The sequence below is a fragment of the Lepisosteus oculatus genome, chromosome 7, assembly GCF_040954835.1.
Source record: "Lepisosteus oculatus isolate fLepOcu1 chromosome 7, fLepOcu1.hap2, whole genome shotgun sequence".
Taxonomy (NCBI): Eukaryota; Metazoa; Chordata; class Actinopteri; order Semionotiformes; family Lepisosteidae; genus Lepisosteus; species Lepisosteus oculatus.
In genome coordinates this window covers 301,082-325,050 of record NC_090702.1, presented here as the reverse complement: position 1 = coordinate 325,050, position 23,969 = coordinate 301,082, and the positions used below count along the sequence as shown (strand labels likewise).

The window sequence follows — 23,969 nt, the reverse complement described above, 5'->3', positions numbered from 1 at the left end:
GTAGCTCCTATTGTAACAGACTGGTCTACTGTACTGGGACTGTAGCTCCTATTGTAACAGACTGTCCTACTGTACTGGGACTGTAGCTCCTATTGTAACAGGACTGTTCTACTGTACTGGAACTGTAGCTCCTATTGTAACAGACTGTCCTACTGTACTGGGACTGTAGCTCCTATTGTAACATGACTGTCCTACTGGACTGGGACTGTAGCTCCTGTTGTAAAGCCCTTACACATTCAGCTGACATGTCAAAGCTCACATTCTCAAAGTGAGACCGCAATAAAAATACCGTTAATACAACCATGACACACAAGAGCTCCGAACTCGATCCTCGGTCCCTGCTGCTGGCTCTCTCGCTGCATTAAAGACAACACCAGCCCCCCTGATCGCCTGCACCGCCGCAGCCCTGCGCGCAAACAGCTGGCGAACCTCGGCTCAGGAAGATGACGACATACGCCCCGACAGTCACCTGCACGGCGATTGGCTGCTCGGCCCTCTCCCCGCCCCCGCCGGCTGCTCAGCCAATGACCGCTCGGGTGACGGTCGGGCCCTGCAGGCTCCTGTCGCACATCTCGAGGGTGCGCCCCCTCCCGGCGGCCACACCGGACTGAACCGAGGATGATGCGAAAAGTATCACTTACATTTTTATTTTAGGTGACTAAAATGGCCTTTTCTGTCTCTGTTTAATATTTTTATTCAGTGTGCTTGTTTCTTGAGAACGAACTGTCATCTGCACCACAGAAAAACCTTCCCTTTGCCTCGTCTGTCCTGTCATTAAAGCATGGCGATTCACAGTTTGTTCTTAATCACTTTCAGTTTAATTCTTCTTTTATTAAAAAGAGATCTCACCTGGACAGGACTGGAAATGTCACAGAGCCCACTATAAGCTAAGGCAATGGATGGGTTGTTTGCTGTACTGAAACACAGGTTGAATAAAAGGGATTTTGCTTCTACCATCAGTGTCCGGAGAGAAGCCAGGGAATCGACTTCCAACACCATGGCTGGCAGCTTGTTCCCCCCTCCCACCCCTCTCTGTGTACAGTAGAGCCTCCTGTCCTGACTGGAGGAGCTCACCCAGCTGTGTCTGGAGAGAAGCCAGGGTATCAGCTTCAACAACAGGGCTGGGCAGCTTGTTCCCCACACCCACCGCCCTCTGTGTACAGTAGAGCCTCCTGTCCTGACTGGAGGAGCTCACCCAGCTGTGTCTGGAGAGAAGCCAGTATATCGGTTTCAACACCATGGCTTGTACAGAAGGGCCCACTTTTCTAGTTTCTTTGAAGTATTTTATTTAAGGAATTTTGAACACTTTAACAAGACCAACAATAACTAAGAAACATAACAAAACAATACTAAATTCTGAAAAACACCAAAAAAAGAGAGAGAAATAAACAGCGTCCAGACGAAGAACCAACAGCTCCAGTCTTGTGGAGATTGGAGCTGAGCTGGAATCGATGATGAAGTGACAGCAGAATGGCTGGGTTTGCAAAGCAATCAGGGATCTGTTTTTCAAAACAGCCAAGAAAGGTGAGTGTCTGTCCCTCTCCGCTCTTGAAACAGGCCACAGCCATTCTGAACATCAGTGCTGCTTGATCTTCCTTGGTTAGCCTGAGAGTTGTCTCTGGACCACAGGAGCGCCAGTTCAGACTCTGGGGTTCCAGCATATTCTTCCCAAACACTTCTGAGTACCACTGCAATATGCCTGGGACACAGCCAGCGAGGTGAGAGAGAGCCTTCAGCAGATCTGTCCTCTCGTATACCGGGGAGACTGGAGGACATGTCCTGTTCAGTTCTGTTTTATCCTAATGCAGTCTAACATCGATAGAGCACCAGTGAAAGCTGCTCGAACCCTCTACCGGGGCACATCTCGCTTGGCAATGTGACTGCACTGTAAATAACGAAGGAAGTGTGACTTTTAAACTTCTCTCAGCTTCAGGTGCACAGCCTTGTGGCTTCCACCTTGAAGGCTCAATAATTAAAAGTGTGTAATGGCCGGCCTGACAAGCTGGTTTTCTGCCCCTGGTCATCTGTGGCTCTGAGACGAGATGAAGGGGCTGTGTTGGACCGAGCTGGAACAGAGCCCCAGTGATCCTCCAGCCCGCTCCAGTCTGCCTGCTCCAGCTCGGAGCCGTGTTGTACAAGTGGGGTCGGTCCTGGGCTGGACCTCTGGTTCATGGGTCTGTGCGCACGGAGCCCTCTCCCCAGTTTAACCCTGACGTGCTCAAGGCAGAGTCTGTTTCCGAGGCAGCAGGAACACAAGCAGAGACCTGGGCGGAAACATCAGCTCCCTGCTGAGGGACAGACGGGCTGAGATCATTCTTCATTCCTATTTCTGAAGAGGGGTCTCTGTCCCCCAGGTGAGAGAGTGAGGGGGTGAGGGGGTCTCTGTGTCCCCCAGGTGAGAGAGTGAGGGGGTCTCTGTCCCCCAGGTGAGAGCAAGGGGTCTCTGTGTCTCCGAGGTGAGAGAGGGAGGGGGTCTCTGTCCCCCAGGTGAGAGAGGGAGGGGGTCTCTGTGTCTCCGAGGTGAGAGAGTGTAGGGGTTTGTATAGGGGCACTAGTACTCAGAGCCATGGTCTTAGAAAGCATGTTATCTGTCTCCTGTACCTGCTCCCTGTCAGACCATCTAAAGTCCAGTGGCACAGGGACTGACTGCTGACCGACTGGACACTTCATGAGAGGAAGGGGTTAATTTGGACACAACTGTTCATTTGGGCTCCTCGATTGAAATCTTAGGGGGTGGGATATAAATCACTCTGTGAGCTGTGGGTTTGGAGTCAAGTGACAGAGTGGAATCACATTTCATTCCCCTGAGTGATGAAAACAGACGGAACTGCTGGAGCTCTTGTTTCTCACCCAGGACAAAAGAGACTTGCAGGTGGGACAGGGTCACACTGTCTCCTCGATTTCCAAACCTGAACCCGGGGTAGAGGGGCTCCGTGAAGGAGGTCTGGACTCTGTACAGGAGGGTCACTGTGTCTCCAGAGACGCTATAAAATTCCAGAGTTCCAGCCCTGTGATCCACATACACCCCTATTCTGGAGGAGGGAAGGACAGGTACTGCAGTTTCTTCATTGTTGTGCCTGAAAGACCAACTGTAACCAGAGCAGCACAAACTCCAGGACTTGACATTGTGTCCAAGATGACAGTCAACGCCCTCCCCTTTCCTGCTGAGTCCTTTATATGTGACCCCTATATAAACCCATCCCCCACTCCACTCCACCTCCCAGTAACAGCGAGTCCCAGACAGCCCCTCTCTGCACAGCACCTGGAATTCTGAATCAAATCTCTCGGGGTGATCGGGGTACTGCTGGGGCTCCCTGCTCCAGGTCACCCTCCTGTTCCCCTCAGACAGACGCAGGTGTCTGTGCGCTGTGTTGGGGTCCAGTGTGAGCCGACAGGCATCTGATTGGAGAGAAGAGGACAGTCAGAGGAAAGACAGGCAGAACAGACCAATCCCTGAGCAGATCTCCACTAGTTCCACCCCCACAGCCCAGTAAAGATGGACAGTATGCATAGGTCTGAATGAAGAATGTACAGTATATGTAATAAGAACATTTATTTTTGTCAATCTCCATTCACACTGCTATCAGTTCAATTAAAGAGAAAGAGAGGCCCTTATTTTCCGTATTCCTGGATTTGTGTATCTGGATCTTTGGCTATATGTTTGTCTCTATGATTCGCAGTATGGAAGTGTATTGTAATAGTTTGTATTTGTATTGGTAAAAGGATTGTGAATGAATGTGTCAGTGAGCGTGTGCTTCTCTCCTCTGTGCTCTGATGTCCTCAGTGTGGACAGTTATAGTGAAAAAACACTCACAGTGTAAAAGCTTTGCTCTGGTCCTGTGCTCTGGAGTCTGCAGACTGTAGACTTCACTGACTGTGGAGACAGAGACAGACAGACACCCAGATTAAACCATGTGAATGAATCCAGGACACAACAGGATTCTTTCACTCTTACTGAGAGGGACTGAGCACCTTGAACATGATCAACAGGGCCCAAGTCAGTACAGACAAACGGGCTTTGTAATGAGCACCTGGGAAAACAGTGAAGTCAGCTGATCTCTAGAAAGATGCCAGTGTATTTCTCCTCTAACCTGTCCTGGAGATCTTGACTGATTCCTCCTTGCAGAAGTTCTCCAGTTGCTCTTTCAGTCCAGAGACAGCTCTCCTCACAGCCTCAGGAGAGAAGTGGGGTCCGACAGGGATGCTGGTTGAGTCTCCAGCTCCAGGAGGGACACAGACAGACTGGAAATTCTGCAGCAGGGAGGAGAGAGAGGAGTTTCCAGTCAAACACACTGGGCTCCAGCACACATTCCTGGGGAGAAGCCAGGAGCAGCTCCATTGGAGAGCTCTGTGTGAGAGACTCCCTTCTGGACTGCAGAGAGTCCCAGAGCAGTGCTGTTACCTGGAGGAAATGGATGTGATCCTCTGTGTGTGAGAGCTGGCTCAGCTCAGCGTCTCTCCTCCTCAGCTCAGCGATCTTCTGCTCCAGTCGCTCCAGGAGTCCTTCAGCCTGACTCACTGCAGCCCTCTCTTGAGCTCTGATCAGCTGTGTGAGCTCAGAGCGTGTTCTCTCAATGGAGCGGATCAGCTCAGTGAAGATCCTGTCAGTGTCCTGTACTGCAGTGTGTGCAGAGCTCTGAGTGAGGAGACACACAGTGGATTATCACACAGGACAACACTCAAACTACATTCTACTGTGTGTGGTGTTTCCTCAGGGTACTGGTGTGTCCAGTGTCCAGCTGTGGAAATGTGTGTCAGTGTGTCCTCTCCTCTGGTCAATACCCACTCTGAGTGAGTCCACAGCCTGTCTCAGCTCCTGCAGCTCCTTCTCCCTCTCCTGGAGTCTCTGCTGGGTTTGTCTCTGTGTCGCCCCCAGCTGCTTCTGTGGAGAAACAGAGCGGTTTTCTATTTTCAGTACGAACTGAAACATTATGAAATCTTGTAGAGGGAAATCCCCCGATTCAGTGACTCAGGGCGCAATAGTAGAAGAGAGATTGTCAGACAGAGATGTCTCGTTTCCTTTAAGTGACTCTCGCTTTTCATTTTGACTGAGCTTTGTCAATTAAAGGCTCTTTAAGTGTCTGGGGTCCTGAACCCAGTCATGGGAGAGTCTGGTTTACAGCAGTCTTGAATTCATGGCTGTTTGTGCTGGATGATGATTGTAAGAAGTTGAAATCTGTGGTACGCTTCATAATGAAAAACACACTCTGCAAATACTTATTATCATCTTTCCACACGTACATCTGTAGTAAACTAATTTATTAGGCACCTCTGTGATTTCATCAGTTCCCTGCTGCTCTAAAATGTTTCAAAACAAAACTCTGCACTACATGTTTCTGATGAGCTGAACTTGATCTTTTCAATGTTTTGTCCATCCATCCACTTTCAGTAAGGAGTCCCTTACAGGTGAGTCAGAGAGTAGCTCAGCAGACAAGACAGGACACAGGACACCAGTCCATTGCAGGGTGAGCACACACACTCACACAGACTCAAACACACACACTCACACAGAGACACACACTCACAAACACACACACAAAGATACACACAAACTCACACACACTCAGAAAGCACACTTGGACTCACAGACTCAAACACACATACACAAACACACACTCATACATAGACACACACAAACACAAACTCAGATACACCCATGCACAGATACTGTACACACAGACACAAACACTCACAAACACACACTCACATAGAGTTGAGTTCAGACACAGACACAGACACACAGAGACACACAAACACACACACTCACAAACAGACATACACACAAATACAAAGATGTACACATACAATCAGACAGAGACACACACAGACTCAAAAACACTCAGACACAGACACACTCAGATGCCCACAGAAACACACACAAAGAGACACAGACACAGATAAAGGCATGCACACACACTCACACACACAGACACACAAACACAGCAGGATTATATTGTAGAACTTAATTATCCCAGACAGCTCGTTTCTGGACTCTGGGAAGAAACCAGGGCACTGAGGAAAAGCCTATTTCATTATGAGGTGAATATGCAAACTCGAACCCAGGATTCAGGCACTGAGTCAGCTGCACTGAGTGCCCAGACTCCAGTTCCAGTTTCCTCAGTACGGTCCTATGCTGTACAGGAGAACCTACACCTCTGTGTACAAGGTGTTCCAGTTCATCTTACCCGCCTCTCATTCCTGTACCCGGGGTCAGAGGGCACCGCACATGTGCAGAGAGATCTGCCTGAGTGAAATTCTTCCTTGTTCTGACTCACTGCTACACAATGCACACACATAACAAACTGCTGCCAGAAACATATCAGCAGCTTCTAAAACCTGTAAAACCTGCTGAAACTCATGCATCAGTTTTCATAATGTACTAGTACAGGGTCACAGGACAGCTGGAGTCACAGCAGGCTACAGGCACAAGTCATGATGCACCCCGGACAGGTCCACCACAGGGAACACACACACAGAAACACTCTCACACAGACACGCTCACTCTCACACAGACACGCACACACACTAGGGCCAATTTTTCCAGAACCATTTCACCAGGCAGCCTGTCTTTGGACTGTGATAGGACACCAGAGCAACCCGAGGACACCCACATGAACACGGGGAGAACATGCAGACTCCACATAGACAGCACCCCAGGAGCTGAACCCAGGGCCTCCGGGCTGGGAGGCAGCAATGCTGACCTCTGTGCAGGCCTGCCTCATACATCCGGTGTTTGTAAATACTGTCATTGGATTGAAATTCTGAAATAATAAGGTAGCAGTCTGACTTCCCAGTGAGGGAGAAAAAATACTTTTCTAGCAATGAAGCTCTGCACAGGCTGTTAATCAAGTCACAGACTACTCCTCCCACAACAGCCCCATCACACTCGTAATAGCCCTCTACACCCAGTAACAGAGTCCTCACCTGCTTCTCAGTCCTCTCTGCTGCAGCGGAGACTGAATCATGGCCTCTGTGCTCATCAAATGTACACATCAGACAAACACACTTCTGATCAGTACGGCAATATAGCTCCAGGGGTTTGTCATGACTGGAGCAGATCTTGTCCTGCAGCTGTCCTGTGGCCTCGACCAGCTGGTGTCTCTTGAAGGCAGGAGCTTCACAGTGAGGCTGGAGGTGAGTCTGACAGTAAGAGGCCAGACACACCAGACAGGACTTCACAGCTCTCACCTGGCTCCCAGTGCAGACATCACACAGCACATCTCCAGGGCCAGCAGGACTGGGAGCAGGAGGACCACTGAGCCCTGTCTCCTTCAGTTTCTCCACCACTTCAGCCAGAACAGTGTTTCTGCACAGAACAGGCTTTGGGGTGAAGGTCTGTCTGCACTGGGGGCAGCTGTAGACTCCAGTCTGATCATCCAGATCCCAGCAGCTCTTAATACAGCCCACACAGTAACTGTGTCCACAGGGAAGAGTCGCTGGATCCTTCAGGATGTCCAGACACACTGAACAGCTGAACTGGTCTTGATTCAGTACAATTCCACCTTCTGCCATTTTACTGCAGAGAGAAATGCACAGAGCGCGGAGTGCGAGAGATTCTGAGAGTCTGCTTCAGCAGGAACGAAACTTATCTCTGTGTGACTTCCTGGAACTGCCTAGAGAGGCAGGGGTGTGGTTAATGAAAGGGGTGTGGTTTACAGGTGGTGTGGTTTACAGGAGGTGTGGTCTTGAGTTGAGTGCAGGCAGAGAGGGGGCTGCTCAGATTAAAGGAGAGGAGACATATGGGTTTATTTCTGTTAATTAATCTGTATTTACCTGAGAGTAACAGACCAGGCCATCAGAACCGCAGTACAGAATCACAGGTACAAACTGCCTGAGAGAGAAACAGAAAACCGCCTTCAACAACCCCCTCCTGTCTGGGGAGAAGTGAGAGACTGTTCTGGCTCTTCAATTACTCAACGGGACCAGGAGACACACGGAAAACGGAAGAGAGAACAGTTGGAGGGGAAGAAGCCGGACAAACAGCCCTGTCGTTCCGAAGTCAAGTCGGTTTTTGGGGACCAGACTAGGCAGGACAGAGCCACACGCTCCTGTCACACCAGCACTCTCCAGCAGGGGTCACTGTGACCCGCGGTCTCTTCACACTAGTGGGCTCAGCCTGCCCTGCGGCCGGGCTCACTGGGCCAGACTGAGGATTCAGGTACTGGCCGGGCCCAGGGGGTCTCTGCTTATGCTCGGACCCTGGTGCTGAACGGTTCGGTACCAGTGTGTCTGTGTGGGCAGGGGAAGTTACTACATCTGGCACAGGACTAAAGTGTCCCCATAGTTAGCCAGGCCAAACCCAGGATAGAGGGGCTCTGTGAAGGAGGCCTGGACTCTGTGCAGGAGGGTCGCTGTGTCCCCAGAGACGCTGTAGAAGGACAGAGTTCCAGCCCTGTGGTCCACATACACCCCGATCTTGGCGCAGCGGGGCGCGGTCACGACCGATTCCACATCGCTGTGCCAGAGGGCGTACCCCTCCGCGCTGCAGGTCAGACTCCAGGACTGGGCGTTGTGCCCCAGGGCGCACTGGGAGCCCAGTCCTTTCCTGGCGATCCCTCGGTAGCTGACCCCTATATCCGCCTGCCTCCCGCCCCACTCCACCTCCCAGTAGCTGCGCGTCCCGGACAGCTCGTCCTGGCACAGCAGCTGGCAGTAGGACTCGAATCTGTTGGGGTGATCGGGGTACGGCTGGAGCTCTTTCGTCGCGGTCAGTTTCCTGCTCTCCTCGGTGAGGCACAGCCTGGGGTTCACGGTGTCGGGGTCTGGCTGGAGCTCACGGGAGTCTGGGGGAGAGGAGAGGGGGCGTCACTCTGCAGTTAACTGGGGTAAAGGAGATTTCAGTCCATTGAAATGGGGTTCGAAAACTGTTCTGATTAAGCCTACAAATGGACCGAATAATCCCAGCAGGCAAAGAACAGGGCTCGTTACCGAAAAGGCTCCTGGATAAATTATTAAGTATTGTACTTTTAAAACACTCACAGTGCAAAAGCTCTGCTCTGGTCCTGGGCTCTGGAGACTGCAGACTGTAGACTACAATTTGCTTCACTGGGGAGACAGAGACACAGAGAGAAACAGGCTTTGTAATGAGCACCTGGGAATACAATCAGGTCAGCTGATCTCTAGAAAGATGCCAGTGTGTTTCTCCTCTTACCTGTCCTGGAGATCTTGACTGATTCCTCCCTGCAGACGTCCTCCAGTCGCTCTTTCAGTCCAGAGACAGCTCTCCTCACAGCCTCAGGAGAGAAGTGGGGTCTGACAGGGATGCTGGGTGAGTCTCCAGCTCCAGGAGGGACACAGACAGACTGGAACTTCTGCAGCAGGGAGGAGAGAGAGGAGTTTCCAGTCAAACACACTGGGCTCCAGCACACATTCCTGGGGAGAAGCCAGGAGCAGCTCCATTGGAGGCTCTGTGTGAGAGACTCCCTTCTGGACTGCAGAGAGTCCCAGAGCAGTGCTGTTACCTGGAGGAAATGGATGTGATCCTCTGTGTGTGAGAGCTGGCTCAGCTCAGCGTCTCTCCTCCTCAGCTCAGCGATCTCCTGCTCCAGTTGCTCTAGGAGTCCTTCAGCTTCAATCACTATAGTCTTCTCTTGAGCTCTGATCAGCTGTGTGAGCTCAGAGCGTGTTCTCTCAATGGAGCGGATCAGCTCAGTGAAGATCCTGTCAGTGTCCTGTACTGCAGTGTGTGCAGAGCTCTGAGTGAGGAGACACACAGTGGATTATCACACAGGACAACACTCAAACTACATTCTACTGTGTGTGGTGTTTCCTCAGGGTACTGGTGTGTGTCCAGTGTCCAGCTGTGGGAATGTGTGTCAGTGTGTCCACTCCTCTGGTCAATACCCACTCTGAGTGAGTCCACAGTTTGTCTCAGCTCCTGCAGCTCCTTCTCCCTCTCCTGGAGTCTCTGCTGGGTTTGTCTTTGTGTCGCCCCCAGCTGCTTCTGTGGAAAATTAGTGGGGGTTTTAATGTCTGAACTTTCAGGGGTTAATTACAAAAAAGAGAAAATCTCCTCATCTCCTCACAGAGCCACACAGAGGGCAGTCTGAGCTCATCTCCTCACAGGAATCACACGGAGGACAGTCTGAGCTCATCTCCTCACAGGAATCACACAGAGGACAGTCTGAGCTCATCTCCTCACAGGAATCACACAGAGGACAGTCTGAGCTCATCTCCTCACAGGAATCACACAGAGGACAGTCTGAGCTCATCTCCTCACAGGAATCACACAGAGGAGAGTCTGAGCTCATCTCCTCACAGGAATCACACAGAGGAGAGTCTGAGCTCATCTCCTCACAGGAATCACACAGAGGACAGTCTGAGCTCATCTCCTCACAGGAATCACACAGAGGACAGTCTGAGCTCATCTCCTCACAGGAATCACACAGAGGACAGTCTGAGCTCATCTCCTCACAGAGCCACACAGAGGACAGTCTGAGCTCATCTCCTCACAGAGCCACACAGAGGACAGTCCGAGCTCATCTCCTCACAGGAATCACACAGAGGACAGTCTGAGCTCATCTCCTCACAGGAATCACACAGAGGACAGTCTGAGCTCATCTCCTCACAGAGCCACACAGAGGACAGTCTTAGCTCATCTCCTCACAGGAATCACACAGAGGACAGTCTGAGCTCATCTCCTCACAGAGCCACACAGAGGACAGTCCGAGCTCATCTCCTCACAGGAATCACACAGAGGACAGTCTGAGCTCATCTCCTCACAGGAATCACACAGAGGACAGTCTGAGCTCATCTCCTCACAGAGCCACACAGAGGACAGTCTGAGCTCATCTCCTCACAGGAATCACACAGAGGACAGTCTGAGCTAATCTCCTCACAGGAATCACACAGAGGACAAAAATTTGGGTGGAGGAGCAAGAGAATTCTCCTGACTTCATTGGACATGTTTAGTGAGCTCCTAGTAAAGAGAAAAAGTCCTCACCTGTTTCTTGGTCCTCTCAGCTGCAGCTGAGACAGTATCGTGGCCTCGGTGCTTTCCCATAGTGCACAGCGAACATATAAACTCCCCATCAGTTTGGCAGAACGACTCCAGGAGTCTGATGTGATCAGGACAGACTGCTGCATCAAGTCTTTTCACAACATCAACCAGCTTGTGTCTCCTGAAGGCAGGAGCTTCATAGTGAGGCTGGAGGTGAGTCTGACAGTAAGAGGCCAGACACACCAGACAGGACTTCACAGCTCTCACCTGTCTCCCAGTGCAGACGTCACACAGCACATCTCCAGGGCCAGCAGGACTGGGAGCAGGAGGACCACTGAGCCCTGTCTCCTTCAGTTTCTCCACCACTTCAGCCAGCATGATGTTTCTGCCCAGAACAGGCCTTGGGGTGAAGGTCTGTCTGCACTGGGGGCAGCTGTAGATTCCAATCTGATCATCCAGATCCCAGCAGCTCTTAATACAGCCCACACAGTAACTGTGTCCACAGGGAAGAGACACTGGATCCTTCAAGATATCCAGGCAGACTGGACAGCTGAGCTGGTCCTGAGCCACTGAGATACTGGCTTCAGCCATTTTTACTGCACAGACACAGAGACGCAGTTTCAGTGAGGCTTCGGCAGAAACGAAAGTTAGCTGTGTGAGTCACTTCCTGTTGCTGTGCAGGCTGGGGGTGTGGTTCTGGACAGAGACCAAGCTTATTTATACAGGCTTCCCAGTGGAGAAGAGGGAGGAGATAAGATTACAGAGGTCACAATTCAGTCGTTTTCTTTCACGTTTACTTCAGGGAGGTACACAGTACTACTCATTCCAAAGGATCCCAAACTGCTTCGCACACTGGAGCAGACCCACTTCTCCCCCCATTGAAGAGCAGACACCCCTGGGAGACACACAGTGACCATCTGCACCAGTGACCCCACCTGGGAGACACACAGTGATCATTCTGCACCAGTAAGTGCACCTTGGAGACACACAGTGATCATTCTGCACCAGTAACCCCACCTGGGAGACACACAGTGATCATTCTGCACCAGTAAGTGCACCTTGGAGACACACAGTGATCATTCTGCACCAGTAACCCCACCTGGGAGACACACAGTGATCATTCTGCACCAGTAACCCCACCTGAGAGACACACAGTGATCATTCTGCACCAGCAGCACCACTGCACAGACACCTACTGGGGCTGTGTGCTGGAAGTACTGGATCAGAGAGAGGCGCGCCCCCTGCTGGATGAGAAAGGAAAGGGCGCAGTCTCCCAGCTTGCCAACCTGCCTATGTGCACGTGTTCTAATGGCAGAGCCTTTGAGGAAGTGTACTAAATGGCTTGTTTTACCCAGTATTAAAAAGTGGTTGTTGGTGCTGCTGTTCAGATGCAGTTGCTTTGTCGGCAGCCTCGTCAGAGAATCGCAGCAGCAGCTGAGCGCCTGCAGCTCCTCTCCAACAGCTGACGTCCCCGCGGAAGCACAGCGGCCAGTGCGGGCGAGAGATTTTAATGGCACAGTTCGCGCTGTACGGGATCATGCTATATTGATATCGACTGTCGATTGCTCCTGGCCCGGGGTTCGGGAGGGACGGGGCGGAGTCTTTTCAGCACCTTGGAGAGCGGAGGACGCGCCCTCCCCGCTCGCCGCGCGCCGTGGATGTGTAGGATATTCTCTAATGAAGACACCGCTCGCGTCTGTGCGCGGCCTGCCCACCCGTGTTCGTGTTCACGGGAGAAGCTGTGGCGTCTGTGTGGCTCGGATTCCCCTCCTCCACCAGCTCGCCGCTGCGCTGGACGTGTTTTCGGCTTCACTGGAAAGGCGGCGTGTCTGCGTGTGCGCTGGCCGTGACTTCTCAGCCCTCCGCGCGAGCAGGTGCAGCTTCGCTCGGCCGTGACGAGAGACAGCATCCGTGCGTGTGCGTGACCGGACGCCGACGGGATAAAACAGAAATACTCCAAAATTCCCCGCTGTTTACCTTTGTCTGTGTGGTGTCGGAAATCGGGGCAGGCTCCTTGTCGTGTGACGTAGTCGCGCTGCGCGGCCGCGGCTGTGTTAATCGGTACCGATCTGTCAGCGAGTCCCTGTGTCGCTTTACTGACCATTCTGCACTCTCGCCAGGGAGACTGAAGATGCTTTAGGGGCTAAACTCGGTTGAGACACCGGGCACGGATGTTCATACATTGATTTTGCTGCTATCGGTCACGCAGACCACCAGCACAGCTCCATGAGGAAACCAGACTAGGAAATACCCAGATCTCCTGAGCTCCAGCACAGCTCCATGAGGAAACCAGACTAGGAAATACCCAGATCTCCTGAGCTCCAGCACAGCTCCATGAGGAAACCAGACTAGGAAATACCCAGATCTCCTGAGCTCCAGCACAGCTCCATGAGGAAACCAGACTAGGAAATACCCCGATCTCCTGAGCTCCAGCACAGCTCCATGAGGAAACCAGACTAGGAAATACCCCGATCTGCAGAACCCGGACGTCGCTGTCTCTCTGCTCTTCGGTGCAGTCCTTCATTGGATTAAGCTTTTGGTTTTCAAATGCAGCATTAACAACCAATTATATTAACGGCAGAGAAAATCTTATTGGAAGCATATTTTGACATCACAGCCTCTGTTTAATGCACAGTCGGTCGTACGCGCCCGGGACAGAAATGTTCTCTTGACCCACATTGCTTCCCCTGGCACTAACAGCAGCGGTGATGTCACTTCCTGTCCCACAGGTCCCGGGACATGCGGGGGCTCTGTGGCTGTGGGGCTCACCGTGGAGACAGGCGGACAGGCTGACCGCGTCCCGGGGGGGCGTTGTGAGCAGGGCGCCGATCGGGAGAACCTACTTGGCTGAGGCCGCACGGGACCGCGTGATTTTCCCTCTGACCGTGTTTCCGAGCGGGCCCAGACTCCCGGGATGCTAGCCAGGAAGGGTCTGCTGCCGGAGGAGTTCCTCCTGACCCGGCTGGCGGAGGAAACGGGCCAGCCCAGTCGATACCGGTCCAAGACACAGAGAGCCCGCTTCATCACGAAGGGAGGGTCCTGCAATGTGGCCCACAAGAACATCAGGGAGCAGGTGAGCGCAGCGCAGGGGCAGGGCAGGGTGATTACATCACGGGGGCGTGACATCAGCGCGCGGCGGCGGGGTGACGTCACCAGCCGGTCAGTGAGCGCGCTCTCTGTCTCAGGGCCGCTTCCTGCAGGATGTCTTCACCACCATGGTGGACCTGAAGTGGCAGCACTCTCTGCTCATCTTCACCTCCGCCTTCCTCTGCTCCTGGATGCTGTTCGCCATGGTCTGGTGGCTGATTGCCTTCGGACACGGAGACCTGGAGCCCCGGGAGGAGGGCTGGCCAGGTCCTGCGCCCTGCGTCACGGCCATCCACTCCTTCACCTCCGCCTTCCTGTTCTCCATCGAGGTCCAGGTCAGTGTGTCTGTATGAACCCCTCTCTCTCTCAGTGCAGTGTTCATGTACTGGAGTGTCCAGTCAGTGTGTGTGTATGAACCCCTCTCTCTCTCAGTGCAGTGTTCATGTACTGGAGTGTCCAGTCAGTGTGTCTGTATGAACCCCTCTCTCTCAGTGCAGTGTTCATGTACTGGAGTGTCCAGTCAGTGTGTCTGTATTAACCCCTCTCTCTCTCTCAGTGCAGTGTTCATGTACTGGAGTGTCCAGTCAGTGTGTCTGTATGAACCCCTCTCTCTCTCAGTGCAGTGTTCATGTACTGGAGTGTCCAGTCAGTGTGTCTGTATGAACCCCTCTCTCTCAGTGCAGTGTTCATGTACTGGAGTGTCCAGTCAGTGTGTCTGTATTAATGGTCAGTGTCACTGTTAGGGGACTGTAATGTCCAGTCACTCAGTGTGAGTGTGCTGTTGTGTCCAGTCTGCCAGTGTGAGCGTGCTTTCGTGTCGGTCAGTGTGAGTGAGCCGGAGTGTGCTGTGCTCAGTGGGAGTGTGCTGTGGTCAGTGGGAGTGTGCTGGAGTGTCCTGTGGTCAGTGGGAGTGTGCTGTGGTCAGTGGGAGGGTGCTGTGCTCAGTGGGAGTGTGCTGTGGTCAGTGGGAGTGTGCTGTGCTCAGTGGGAGTGTGCTGTGGTCAGTGGGAGTGTGCTGTGCTCAGTGGGAGGGTGCTGGAGTGTGCTGTGGTCAGTGGGAGTGTGCTGTGCTCAGTGGGAGGGTGCTGGAGTGTGCTGTGGTCAGTGGGAGTGTGCTGTGGTCAGTGGGAGGGTGCTGGAGTGTGCTGTGGTCAGTGGGAGTGTGCTGGAGTGTGCTGTGGTCAGTGGGAGGGTGCTGGAGTGTGCTGTGGTCAGTGGGAGTGTGCTGTGGTCAGTGGGAGTGTGCTGTGGTCAGTGGGAGGGTGCTGGAGTGTGCTGTGGTCAGTGGGAGTGTGCTGTGGTCAGTGGGAGGGTGCTGGAGTGTGCTGTGTTCAGTGTGAGTGAGCCGGAGTGTGCTGTGCTCAGTTGGAGTGTGCTGTGCTCAGTGGGAGGGTGCTGGAGTGTGCTGTGCTCAGTGGGAGTGTGCTGTGGTCAGTGGGAGTGTGCTGTGCTCAGTGGGAGTGTGCTGTGGTCAGTGGGAGGGTGCTGGAGTGTGCTGTGGTCAGTGGGAGTGTGCTGTGGTCAGTGGGAGGGTGCTGTGGTCAGTGGGAGGGTGCTGGAGTGTGCTGTGGTCAGTGGGAGTGTGCTGTGCTCAGTGGGAGTGTGCTGTGGTCAGTGGGAGTGTGCTGGAGTGTCCTGTGGTCAGTGGGAGTGTGCTGTGGTCAGTGGGAGGGTGCTGGAGTGTGCTGTGCTCAGTGGGAGTGTGCTGTGGTCAGTGGGAGTGTGCTGTGCTCAGTGGGAGTGTGCTGTGGTCAGTGGGAGTGTGCTGTGCTCAGTGGGAGTGTGCTGTGGTCAGTGGGAGTGTGCTGTGCTCAGTGGGAGGGTGCTGGAGTGTGCTGTGGTCAGTGGGAGTGTGCTGTGCTCAGTGGGAGGGTGCTGGAGTGTGCTGTGGTCAGTGGGAGTGTGCTGTGGTCAGTGGGAGGGTGCTGGAGTGTGCTGTGGTCAGTGGGAGGGTGCTGGAGTGTGCTGTGGTCAGTGGGAGTGTGCTGTGGTCAGTGGGAGTGTGCTGTGGTCAGTGGGAGGGTGCTGGAGTGTGCTGTGGTCAGTGGGAGTGTGCTGTGGTCAGTGGGAGTGTGCTGTGGTCAGTGGGAGGGTGCTGGAGTGTGCTGTGTTCAGTGTGAGTGAGCCGGAGTGTGCTGTGCTCAGTTGGAGTGTGCTGTGCTCAGTGGGAGGGTGCTGGAGTGTGCTGTGCTCAGTGGGAGTGTGCTGTGGTCAGTGGGAGTGTGCTGTGCTCAGTGGGAGTGTGCTGTGGTCAGTGGGAGTGTGCTGTGCTCAGTGGGAGTGTGCTGTGGTCAGTGGGAGTGTGCTGTGCTCAGTGGGAGTGTGCTGTGGTCAGTGGGAGTGTGCTGTGCTCAGTGGGAGGGTGCTGGAGTGTGCTGTGGTCAGTGGGAGTGTGCTGTGCTCAGTGGGAGTGTGCTGTGCTCAGTGGGAGGGTGCTGGAGTGTGCTGTGGTCAGTGGGAGTGTGCTGTGGTCAGTGGGAGGGTGCTGGAGTGTGCTGTGGTCAGTGGGAGTGTGCTGTGCTCAGTGGGAGGGTGCTGGAGTGTGCTGTGGTCAGTGGGAGTGTGCTGGAGTGTGCTGTGGTCAGTGGGAGTGTGCTGTGGTCAGTGGGAGTGTGCTGTGGTCAGTGGGAGTGTGCTGGAGTGTGCTGTGCTCAGTGGGAGTGTGCTGTGGTCAGTGGGAGTGTGCTGTGGTCAGTGGGAGTGTGCTGTGGTCAGTGGGAGTGTGCTGGAGTGTGCTGTGCTCAGTGGGAGTGTGCTGTGGTCAGTGGGAGGGTGCTGTGCTCAGTGGGAGTGTGCTGTGGTCAGTGGGAGTGTGCTGTGCTCAGTGGGAGTGTGCTGTGGTCAGTGGGAGTGTGCTGTGCTCAGTGGGAGGGTGCTGGAGTGTGCTGTGGTCAGTGGGAGTGTGCTGTGCTCAGTGGGAGGGTGCTGGAGTGTGCTGTGGTCAGTGGGAGTGTGCTGTGGTCAGTGGGAGGGTGCTGGAGTGTGCTGTGGTCAGTGGGAGTGTGCTGGAGTGTGCTGTGGTCAGTGGGAGGGTGCTGGAGTGTGCTGTGGTCAGTGGGAGTGTGCTGTGGTCAGTGGGAGTGTGCTGTGGTCAGTGGGAGGGTGCTGGAGTGTGCTGTGGTCAGTGGGAGTGTGCTGTGGTCAGTGGGAGTGTGCTGTGGTCAGTGGGAGGGTGCTGGAGTGTGCTGTGTTCAGTGTGAGTGAGCCGGAGTGTGCTGTGCTCAGTTGGAGTGTGCTGTGCTCAGTGGGAGGGTGCTGGAGTGTGCTGTGCTCAGTGGGAGTGTGCTGTGGTCAGTGGGAGTGTGCTGTGCTCAGTGGGAGTGTGCTGTGGTCAGTGGGAGGGTGCTGGAGTGTGCTGTGGTCAGTGGGAGTGTGCTGTGGTCAGTGGGAGGGTGCTGTGGTCAGTGGGAGGGTGCTGGAGTGTGCTGTGGTCAGTGGGAGTGTGCTGTGCTCAGTGGGAGTGTGCTGTGGTCAGTGGGAGTGTGCTGGAGTGTCCTGTGGTCAGTGGGAGTGTGCTGTGGTCAGTGGGAGGGTGCTGGAGTGTGCTGTGCTCAGTGGGAGTGTGCTGTGGTCAGTGGGAGTGTGCTGTGCTCAGTGGGAGTGTGCTGTGGTCAGTGGGAGTGTGCTGTGCTCAGTGGGAGTGTGCTGTGGTCAGTGGGAGTGTGCTGTGCTCAGTGGGAGGGTGCTGGAGTGTGCTGTGGTCAGTGGGAGTGTGCTGTGCTCAGTGGGAGGGTGCTGGAGTGTGCTGTGGTCAGTGGGAGTGTGCTGTGGTCAGTGGGAGGGTGCTGGAGTGTGCTGTGGTCAGTGGGAGGGTGCTGGAGTGTGCTGTGGTCAGTGGGAGTGTGCTGTGGTCAGTGGGAGTGTGCTGTGGTCAGTGGGAGGGTGCTGGAGTGTGCTGTGGTCAGTGGGAGTGTGCTGTGGTCAGTGGGAGTGTGCTGTGGTCAGTGGGAGGGTGCTGGAGTGTGCTGTGTTCAGTGTGAGTGAGCCGGAGTGTGCTGTGCTCAGTTGGAGTGTGCTGTGCTCAGTGGGAGGGTGCTGGAGTGTGCTGTGCTCAGTGGGAGTGTGCTGTGGTCAGTGGGAGTGTGCTGTGCTCAGTGGGAGTGTGCTGTGGTCAGTGGGAGGGTGCTGGAGTGTGCTGTGGTCAGTGGGAGTGTGCTGTGGTCAGTGGGAGGGTGCTGTGGTCAGTGGGAGGGTGCTGGAGTGTGCTGTGGTCAGTGGGAGGGTGCTGGAGTGTGCTGTGGTCAGTGGGAGTGTGCTGTGGTCAGTGGGAGTGTGCTGTGGTCAGTGGGAGGGTGCTGGAGGGTGCTGTGTTCAGTGGGAGGGTGCTGGAGTGTGCTGTGGTCAGTGGGAGTGTGCTGTGGTCAGTGGGAGTGTGCTGTGGTCAGTGGGAGTGTGCTGGAGTGTGCTGTGGTCAGTGGGAGTGTGCTGGAGTGTGCTGTGGTCAGTGGGAGTGTGCTGTGCTCAGTGGGAGGGTGCTGGAGTGTGCTGTGGTCAGTGGGAGTGTGCTGTGGTCAGTGGGAGTGTGCTGTGGTCAGTGGGAGGGTGCTGGAGGGTGCTGTGTTCAGTGGGAGGGTGCTGGAGTGTGCTGTGGTCAGTGGGAGTGTGCTGTGGTCAGTGGGAGTGTGCTGGAGTGTGCTGTGGTCAGTGGGAGTGTGCTGGAGTGTGCTGTGGTCAGTGGGAGTGTGCTGTGCTCAGTGGGAGGGTGCTGGAGTGTGCTGTGGTCAGTGGGAGTGTGCTGTGGTCAGTGGGAGGGTGCTGGAGTGTGCTGTGGTCAGTGGGAGTGTGCTGTGGTCAGTGGGAGTGTGCTGTGCTCAGTGGGAGGGTGCTGGAGTGTGCTGTGGTCAGTGGGAGGGTGCTGGAGTGTGCTGTGCTCAGTGGGAGGGTGCTGGAGTGTGCTGTGGTCAGTGGGAGTGTGCTGTGGTCAGTGGGAGGGTGCTGGAGTGTGCTGTGGTCAGTGGGAGTGTGCTGTGGTCAGTGGGAGGGTGCTGGAGTGTGCTGTGGTCAGTGGGAGTGTGCTGTGGTCAGTGGGAGTGTGCTGTGGTCAGTGGGAGGGTGCTGGAGTGTGCTGTGTTCAGTGTGAGTGAGCCGGAGTGTGCTGTGCTCAGTTGGAGTGTGCTGTGCTCAGTGGGAGGGTGCTGGAGTGTGCTGTGCTCAGTGGGAGTGTGCTGTGGTCAGTGGGAGTGTGCTGTGCTCAGTGGGAGTGTGCTGTGCTCAGTGGGAGGGTGCTGGAGTGTGCTGTGGTCAGTGGGAGTGTGCTGTGCTCAGTGGGAGTGTGCTGTGGTCAGTGGGAGTGTGCTGTGCTCAGTGGGAGGGTGCTGGAGTGTGCTGTGGTCAGTGGGAGTGTGCTGTGCTCAGTGGGAGTGTGCTGTGCTCAGTGGGAGGGTGCTGGAGTGTGCTGTGGTCAGTGGGAGTGTGCTGTGGTCAGTGGGAGGGTGCTGGAGTGTGCTGTGGTCAGTGGGAGTGTGCTGTGCTCAGTGGGAGGGTGCTGGAGTGTGCTGTGGTCAGTGGGAGTGTGCTGGAGTGTGCTGTGGTCAGTGGGAGTGTGCTGTGGTCAGTGGGAGTGTGCTGTGGTCAGTGGGAGTGTGCTGGAGTGTGCTGTGCTCAGTGGGAGTGTGCTGTGGTCAGTGGGAGTGTGCTGTGGTCAGTGGGAGGGTGCTGGAGTGTGCTGTGGTCAGTGGGAGTGTGCTGTGCTCAGTGGGAGTGTGCTGTGCTCAGTGGGAGGGTGCTGTGCTCAGTGGGAGTGTGCTGTGGTCAGTGGGAGGGTGCTGGAGTGTGCTGTGGTCAGTGGGAGGGTGCTGGAGTGTGCTGTGGTCAGTGGGAGTGTGCTGTGCTCAGTGGGAGTGTGCTGTGGTCAGTGGGAGTGTGCTGTGGTCAGTGGGAGGGTGCTGGAGTGTGCTGTGGTCAGTGGGAGTGTGCTGTGGTCAGTGGGAGTGTGCTGTGGTCAGTGGGAGTGTGCTGTGGTCAGTGGGAGTGTGCTGGAGTGTCCTGTGGTCAGTGGGAGTGTCCTGTGGTCAGTGGGAGTGTGCTGTGCTCAGTGGGAGTGTGCTGTGGTCAGTGGGAGGGTGCTGGAGTGTGCTGTGGTCAGTGGGAGTGTGCTGTGCTCAGTGGGAGGGTGCTGTGGTCAGTGGGAGGGTGCTGTGGTCAGTGGGAGGGTGCTGGAGTGTGCTGTGGTCAGTGGGAGTGTGCTGTGGTCAGTGGGAGTGTGCTGTGCTCAGTGGGAGGGTGCTGTGGTCACTCCCCTCTGTCTCGCAGGTGACGATTGGGTTCGGGGGCCGGATGGTGACGGAGGAGTGTCCTCTGGCCATCACTGTGCTGATAGTCCAGAACATCGTGGGCCTGATCGTCAACGCGGTGATGCTGGGCTGCATCTTCATGAAGACGGCGCAGGCCAACCGCCGCGCGGAGACCATCATCTTCAGCCGCACCGCCGTGGTCGCGCTGCGCAACGGCCGCCCGGCGCTCATGTTCCGGGTGGGCGACCTGCGCAAGAGCATGATCATCTCTGCCACCATCCAGATGCAGGTGAGCCGCCGGGCGGGTGAGGACGGGTGAGGACAGGTGAGGACAGGTGAGCCGCCGGGCGGGTGAGGACAGGTGAGGGCAGGTGAGGACAGGTGAGCCGCCGGGCGGGTGAGGACGGGTGAGGACAGGTGAGGACAGGTGAGCTGCCGGGCGGGTGAGGACAGGTGAGGGCAGGTGAGGACAGGTGAGCCGCCGGGCGGGTGAGGACAGGTGAGGGCAGGTGAGGACAGGTGAGCCGCCGGGCGGGTGAGGACAGGTGAGGGCAGGTGAGGACAGGTGAGCCGCCGGGCGGGTGAGGACGGGTGAGGACAGGTGAGGACAGGTGAGCCGCCGGGCGGGTGAGGACAGGTGAGGGCAGGTGAGGACAGGTGAGCCGCCGGGCGGGTGAGGACAGGTGAGGACAGGTGAGGGCAGGTGAGCCGCCGGGCGGGTGAGGACAGGTGAGGGCAGGTGAGGACAGGTGAGCCGCCGGGCGGGTGAGGACAGGTGAGGGCAGGTGAGGACAGGTGAGGACAGGTGAGGGCAGGTGAGGACAGGTGAGCCGCCGGGCAGGTGAGGACAGGTGAGGACAGGTGAGGGCAGGTGAGCCGGCGGGCGGGTGAGGACAGGTGAGGGCAGGTGAGGACAGGTGAGCCGCCGGGCGGGTGAGGACAGGTGAGGGCAGGTGAGCCGCGGGGCGGATGAGGACAGGTGAGGACAGGTGAGCCGCCGGGCAGGTGAGGACAGGTGAGGACAGGTGAGGGCAGGTGAGGACAGGTGAGGACCCCGCAGGCATGATGCAGTCTCCGGCTGTGGCCATTCCCTCTGCAGAACCCTGCGGTCTGACAGGTTACACGTCCCCTCTGCTCACGGGCGGCGCTTGAGTGGACTGAGAAGAGGTGGGGGGTGATGTGAGGAAGCACTTGGAGGCTTGGTTGGACTGTGTGTCTGTCCATCTGTGTGTCTGTGTGTCTCTTCGTCTGTGTGACTGGTCTGTCTATCTGTGCGACTGTGTGTTTTTAATCTGTATGTCTCATCTGCGTGTTTCTGTGTCTGTCCCTCTGTGTGTCTGTCCCTCTGTCCCTCTGTGTGTTTCTCTGTCTTTCACAGGTTAATCTTTCTACCAATGTGTCTGTCTCTCTCTGTGTCTCTCTCTGTCCTCCTCCCGCCTGCGCCCAGGTGATTCGGCGGATGGTGTCGAAGGAGGGGGAGGTGATCCCAGTGTCCCAGCTGGATATCCAGGTGGAGAATCCGCTGCGAAGTAACGGGATCTTCCTGGTCTCTCCTCTCATCATCAGCCACACCATCGACCGCTCCAGCCCCCTGTACGAGCTGTCGGCACAGTCCCTGAGCACGGAGGACATCGAGGTGATCGTCATCCTGGAGGGTGAGCGAGCCGCACTGACCACACGGCTGGACACTGCAGAGCCTGAACACTGAGCACTGGCTTACTTACTGGACAGTACAGAACCTGAACACTGAGCACTGGCTTACTTACTGGACACTATAGAGCCTGAACACTGAGCACTGGCTTACTTACTGGACAGTACAGAACCTGAACACTGAGCACTGGCTTACTGACTGGACACTACAGAGCCTGAACACTGATTGGACACTACAGAGCCTGAACACTGAGCACTGGCTTACTTACTGGACAGTACAGAACCTGAACACTGAGCACTGGCTTACTGACTGGACACTACAGAGCCTGAACACTGATTGGACACTACAGAGCCTGAACACTGAGCACTGGCTTACTTTCTGGACAGTACAGAACCTGAACACTGAGCACTGGCTTACTGACTGGACACTACAGTACCTGAACACTGATTGGACACTACAGAGCCTGAACACTGAGCACTGGCTTACTTATTGGACAGTACAGAACCTGAACACTGAGCACTGGCTTACTGACTGGACACTACAGAGCCTGAACACTGATTGGACACCACAGAGCCTGAACACTGAGCACTGGCTTACTGACTGGACAGTACAGAACCTGAACACTGAGCACTGGCTTACTGACTGGACACTACAGTACCTGAACACTGATTGGACACTACAGAGCCTGAACACTGAGCACTGGTTTACTGAGACTGGACACTACAGTACCTGAACGCTGATTGGACACTACAGAGCCTGAACACTGAGCACTTGTTTGCTGAGACTGGACACTATGGAACCTGAACACAGTACTAATTGCTTGATTAATTGCCAGGTGTGGTGGAAACCACAGGGATAACGACCCAGGCGCGCACCTCCTACCTTCCTGATGAGATCCTCTGGGGGCGGCGCTTTGTTCCTATAGTAACGGAGGAGGACGGGCGCTACTCGGTGGATTACTCCAAGTTCGGGAACACGGTCCCGGTCCGGATGTCCCCACTCAGTGCCAAGGAGCTGGACCAGAACAGGGGAGAGGCAGGGGGCGGGCACAGACTGGGAGGGGAGGAGCCGGGGCACATCCAGGACTGGGGATTGGTCAGGGCCGGAAGGGGAGGGTTCAGGAGAGGGGGCCGGGCCCACGATAGCTCCGCCCCTTGGTCTTCATCCTTCTCCTACTACTGTCGGCGAGAGGGAGGAGTGGAGGGAGAGGGGGAGAGGGGGAGAGAGGGCAGGAAGGGCAGGAAGGGGCAGAGAGCAGTGACGCTGGAGGAGATAGGGAGGGAGATCGAGGAGGAGGAGGAAGATGAGAGTGTGTGAGAGCCTGTTGACCTCTCTCTGCTCCCTGTCCTGCTGGCTGTGTTAATAACTGTGGGGCTCTCTGCTGTTACTTCTTCTGTTCTCACTGTGTCTCCTGTCCTGCTTAACACTGAGAGGTTCTGCTCTATCTTATTGTTTCCCATCCCTCTGAAGTGAAAATAATATACGGCATGTGTATGTATTTCAGATTAATCTTATTTATGATGTCATTAGGGCTGGAGAGCAGAGACATGTCTCAGAGAGGAAATACTGGGTTATCTGCTGCCCTGCTGCTCACACAGGAAACCCTGTGATAAATTCTCATTGTCTGACACAGAAGAAGGTTCAGTGACACTCTGTTTGTTGGGCCTGTGTGTGAGTGTGTGTGTGTTCAGTCTTGACGGTGTTCAGTGACTCTCAGTGTGCTGGCCTGTGTGTGAGTGTGCGTGTTCAGTCCTGACGGTGCTCAGTGACTCTCAGTGTGCTGGCCTGTGTGAGAGTGTGCGTGTTCAGTCCTGACGGTGCTCAGTGACTCAGTGTTCAGAGCTGGTGTGTGAGTGCGCTGGTGTTATTGCTGTATACTGTCTGCCTATGGCTCTGTTCTGGGGTGGCTTCAGTAAATCTCTTTTGAAAGAAACAGCACAGTAGCTCAGATTCTTCTTTCTGAGGAGGGGACTGCACTGCCTGTGTCCCCTCGAGCACTGAAGGGCTGGGCGCTGACTGGGCCAGCCTGAGGGAAGTGCTCACTGAGACAGAGATTCCT

At 55.2% G+C, this 23,969-nt stretch overlaps 2 protein-coding genes across 8 annotated transcripts; one reads left to right on the top strand and one right to left on the bottom strand.

Moving 5' to 3' along the window:
• Positions 1 to 1,274: 1,274 nt before the first annotated feature.
• LOC107078103 (tripartite motif-containing protein 16-like) lies at positions 1,275 to 11,881 on the bottom strand. Of its 3 annotated transcripts, none has more exons than XM_069191745.1 (6): positions 10,943 to 11,881; positions 4,787 to 4,882; positions 4,403 to 4,636; positions 4,092 to 4,251; positions 3,815 to 3,874; positions 1,275 to 3,399 (listed from the first exon to the last, which is right to left on the bottom strand). In XM_069191745.1, the coding sequence occupies exons 1-6, from the start codon at positions 11,528 to 11,530 to the stop codon at positions 2,702 to 2,704; spliced, it is 1,836 nt and encodes a 611-aa protein (XP_069047846.1). In that variant the 5' UTR covers positions 11,531 to 11,881; the 3' UTR covers positions 1,275 to 2,701. The 3 variants fall into 3 exon arrangements, with proteins under 3 accessions (XP_069047846.1, XP_015208831.2, XP_069047847.1); XM_015353345.2 differs by lacking the exon at positions 10,943 to 11,881 and adding an exon at positions 6,925 to 8,249; XM_069191746.1 differs by lacking the exons at positions 1,275 to 3,399; positions 3,815 to 3,874; positions 4,092 to 4,251; positions 4,403 to 4,636; positions 4,787 to 4,882 and adding exons at positions 7,745 to 8,783; positions 8,980 to 9,045; positions 9,152 to 9,311; positions 9,462 to 9,695; positions 9,848 to 9,943 and having other exon boundaries at positions 10,943 to 11,860.
• A 301-nt stretch (positions 11,882 to 12,182) lies between these two features.
• On the top strand, positions 12,183 to 23,843 carry kcnj11l (potassium inwardly rectifying channel subfamily J member 11, like). Of its 5 annotated transcripts, none has more exons than XM_069191752.1 (6): positions 12,183 to 12,466; positions 13,669 to 14,012; positions 14,125 to 14,361; positions 20,279 to 20,548; positions 21,707 to 21,914; positions 22,746 to 23,843. In XM_069191752.1, exons 2-6 carry the CDS (start codon positions 13,854 to 13,856, stop codon positions 23,225 to 23,227), a joined length of 1,356 nt encoding a protein of 451 aa, XP_069047853.1. In that variant the 5' UTR covers positions 12,183 to 12,466; positions 13,669 to 13,853; the 3' UTR covers positions 23,228 to 23,843. The 5 variants fall into 5 exon arrangements, with proteins under 5 accessions (XP_069047853.1, XP_069047851.1, XP_069047852.1 ...); XM_069191750.1 differs by having other exon boundaries at positions 12,183 to 12,813; XM_069191751.1 differs by having other exon boundaries at positions 12,183 to 12,850.
• Positions 23,844 to 23,969: the final 126 nt, after the last annotated feature.

Coding starts and splice junctions, on each gene's coding strand:
- LOC107078103 (XM_069191745.1), bottom strand. CDS start 11,530: ATGGCTGAAGCCAGTATCTCAGTGGCTCAGGACCAGCTCAGCTGTCCA. Junction 4,883..10,942: donor CTGAGAGGACCAAGAAACAG/GTGAGGACTTTT, acceptor GTTTCTCCACAG/AAGCAGCTGGGGGCGACACA. Junction 3,875..4,091: donor AGTCAAGATCTCCAGGACAG/GTTAGAGGAGAA, acceptor CTGTCTCCACAG/TCAGTGAAGTCTACAGTCTG.
- kcnj11l (XM_069191752.1), top strand. CDS start 13,854: ATGCTAGCCAGGAAGGGTCTGCTGCCGGAGGAGTTCCTCCTGACCCGG. Junction 14,362..20,278: donor TGTTCTCCATCGAGGTCCAG/GTCAGTGTGTCT, acceptor TCTGTCTCGCAG/GTGACGATTGGGTTCGGGGG. Junction 20,549..21,706: donor CTGCCACCATCCAGATGCAG/GTGAGCCGCCGG, acceptor GCCTGCGCCCAG/GTGATTCGGCGGATGGTGTC.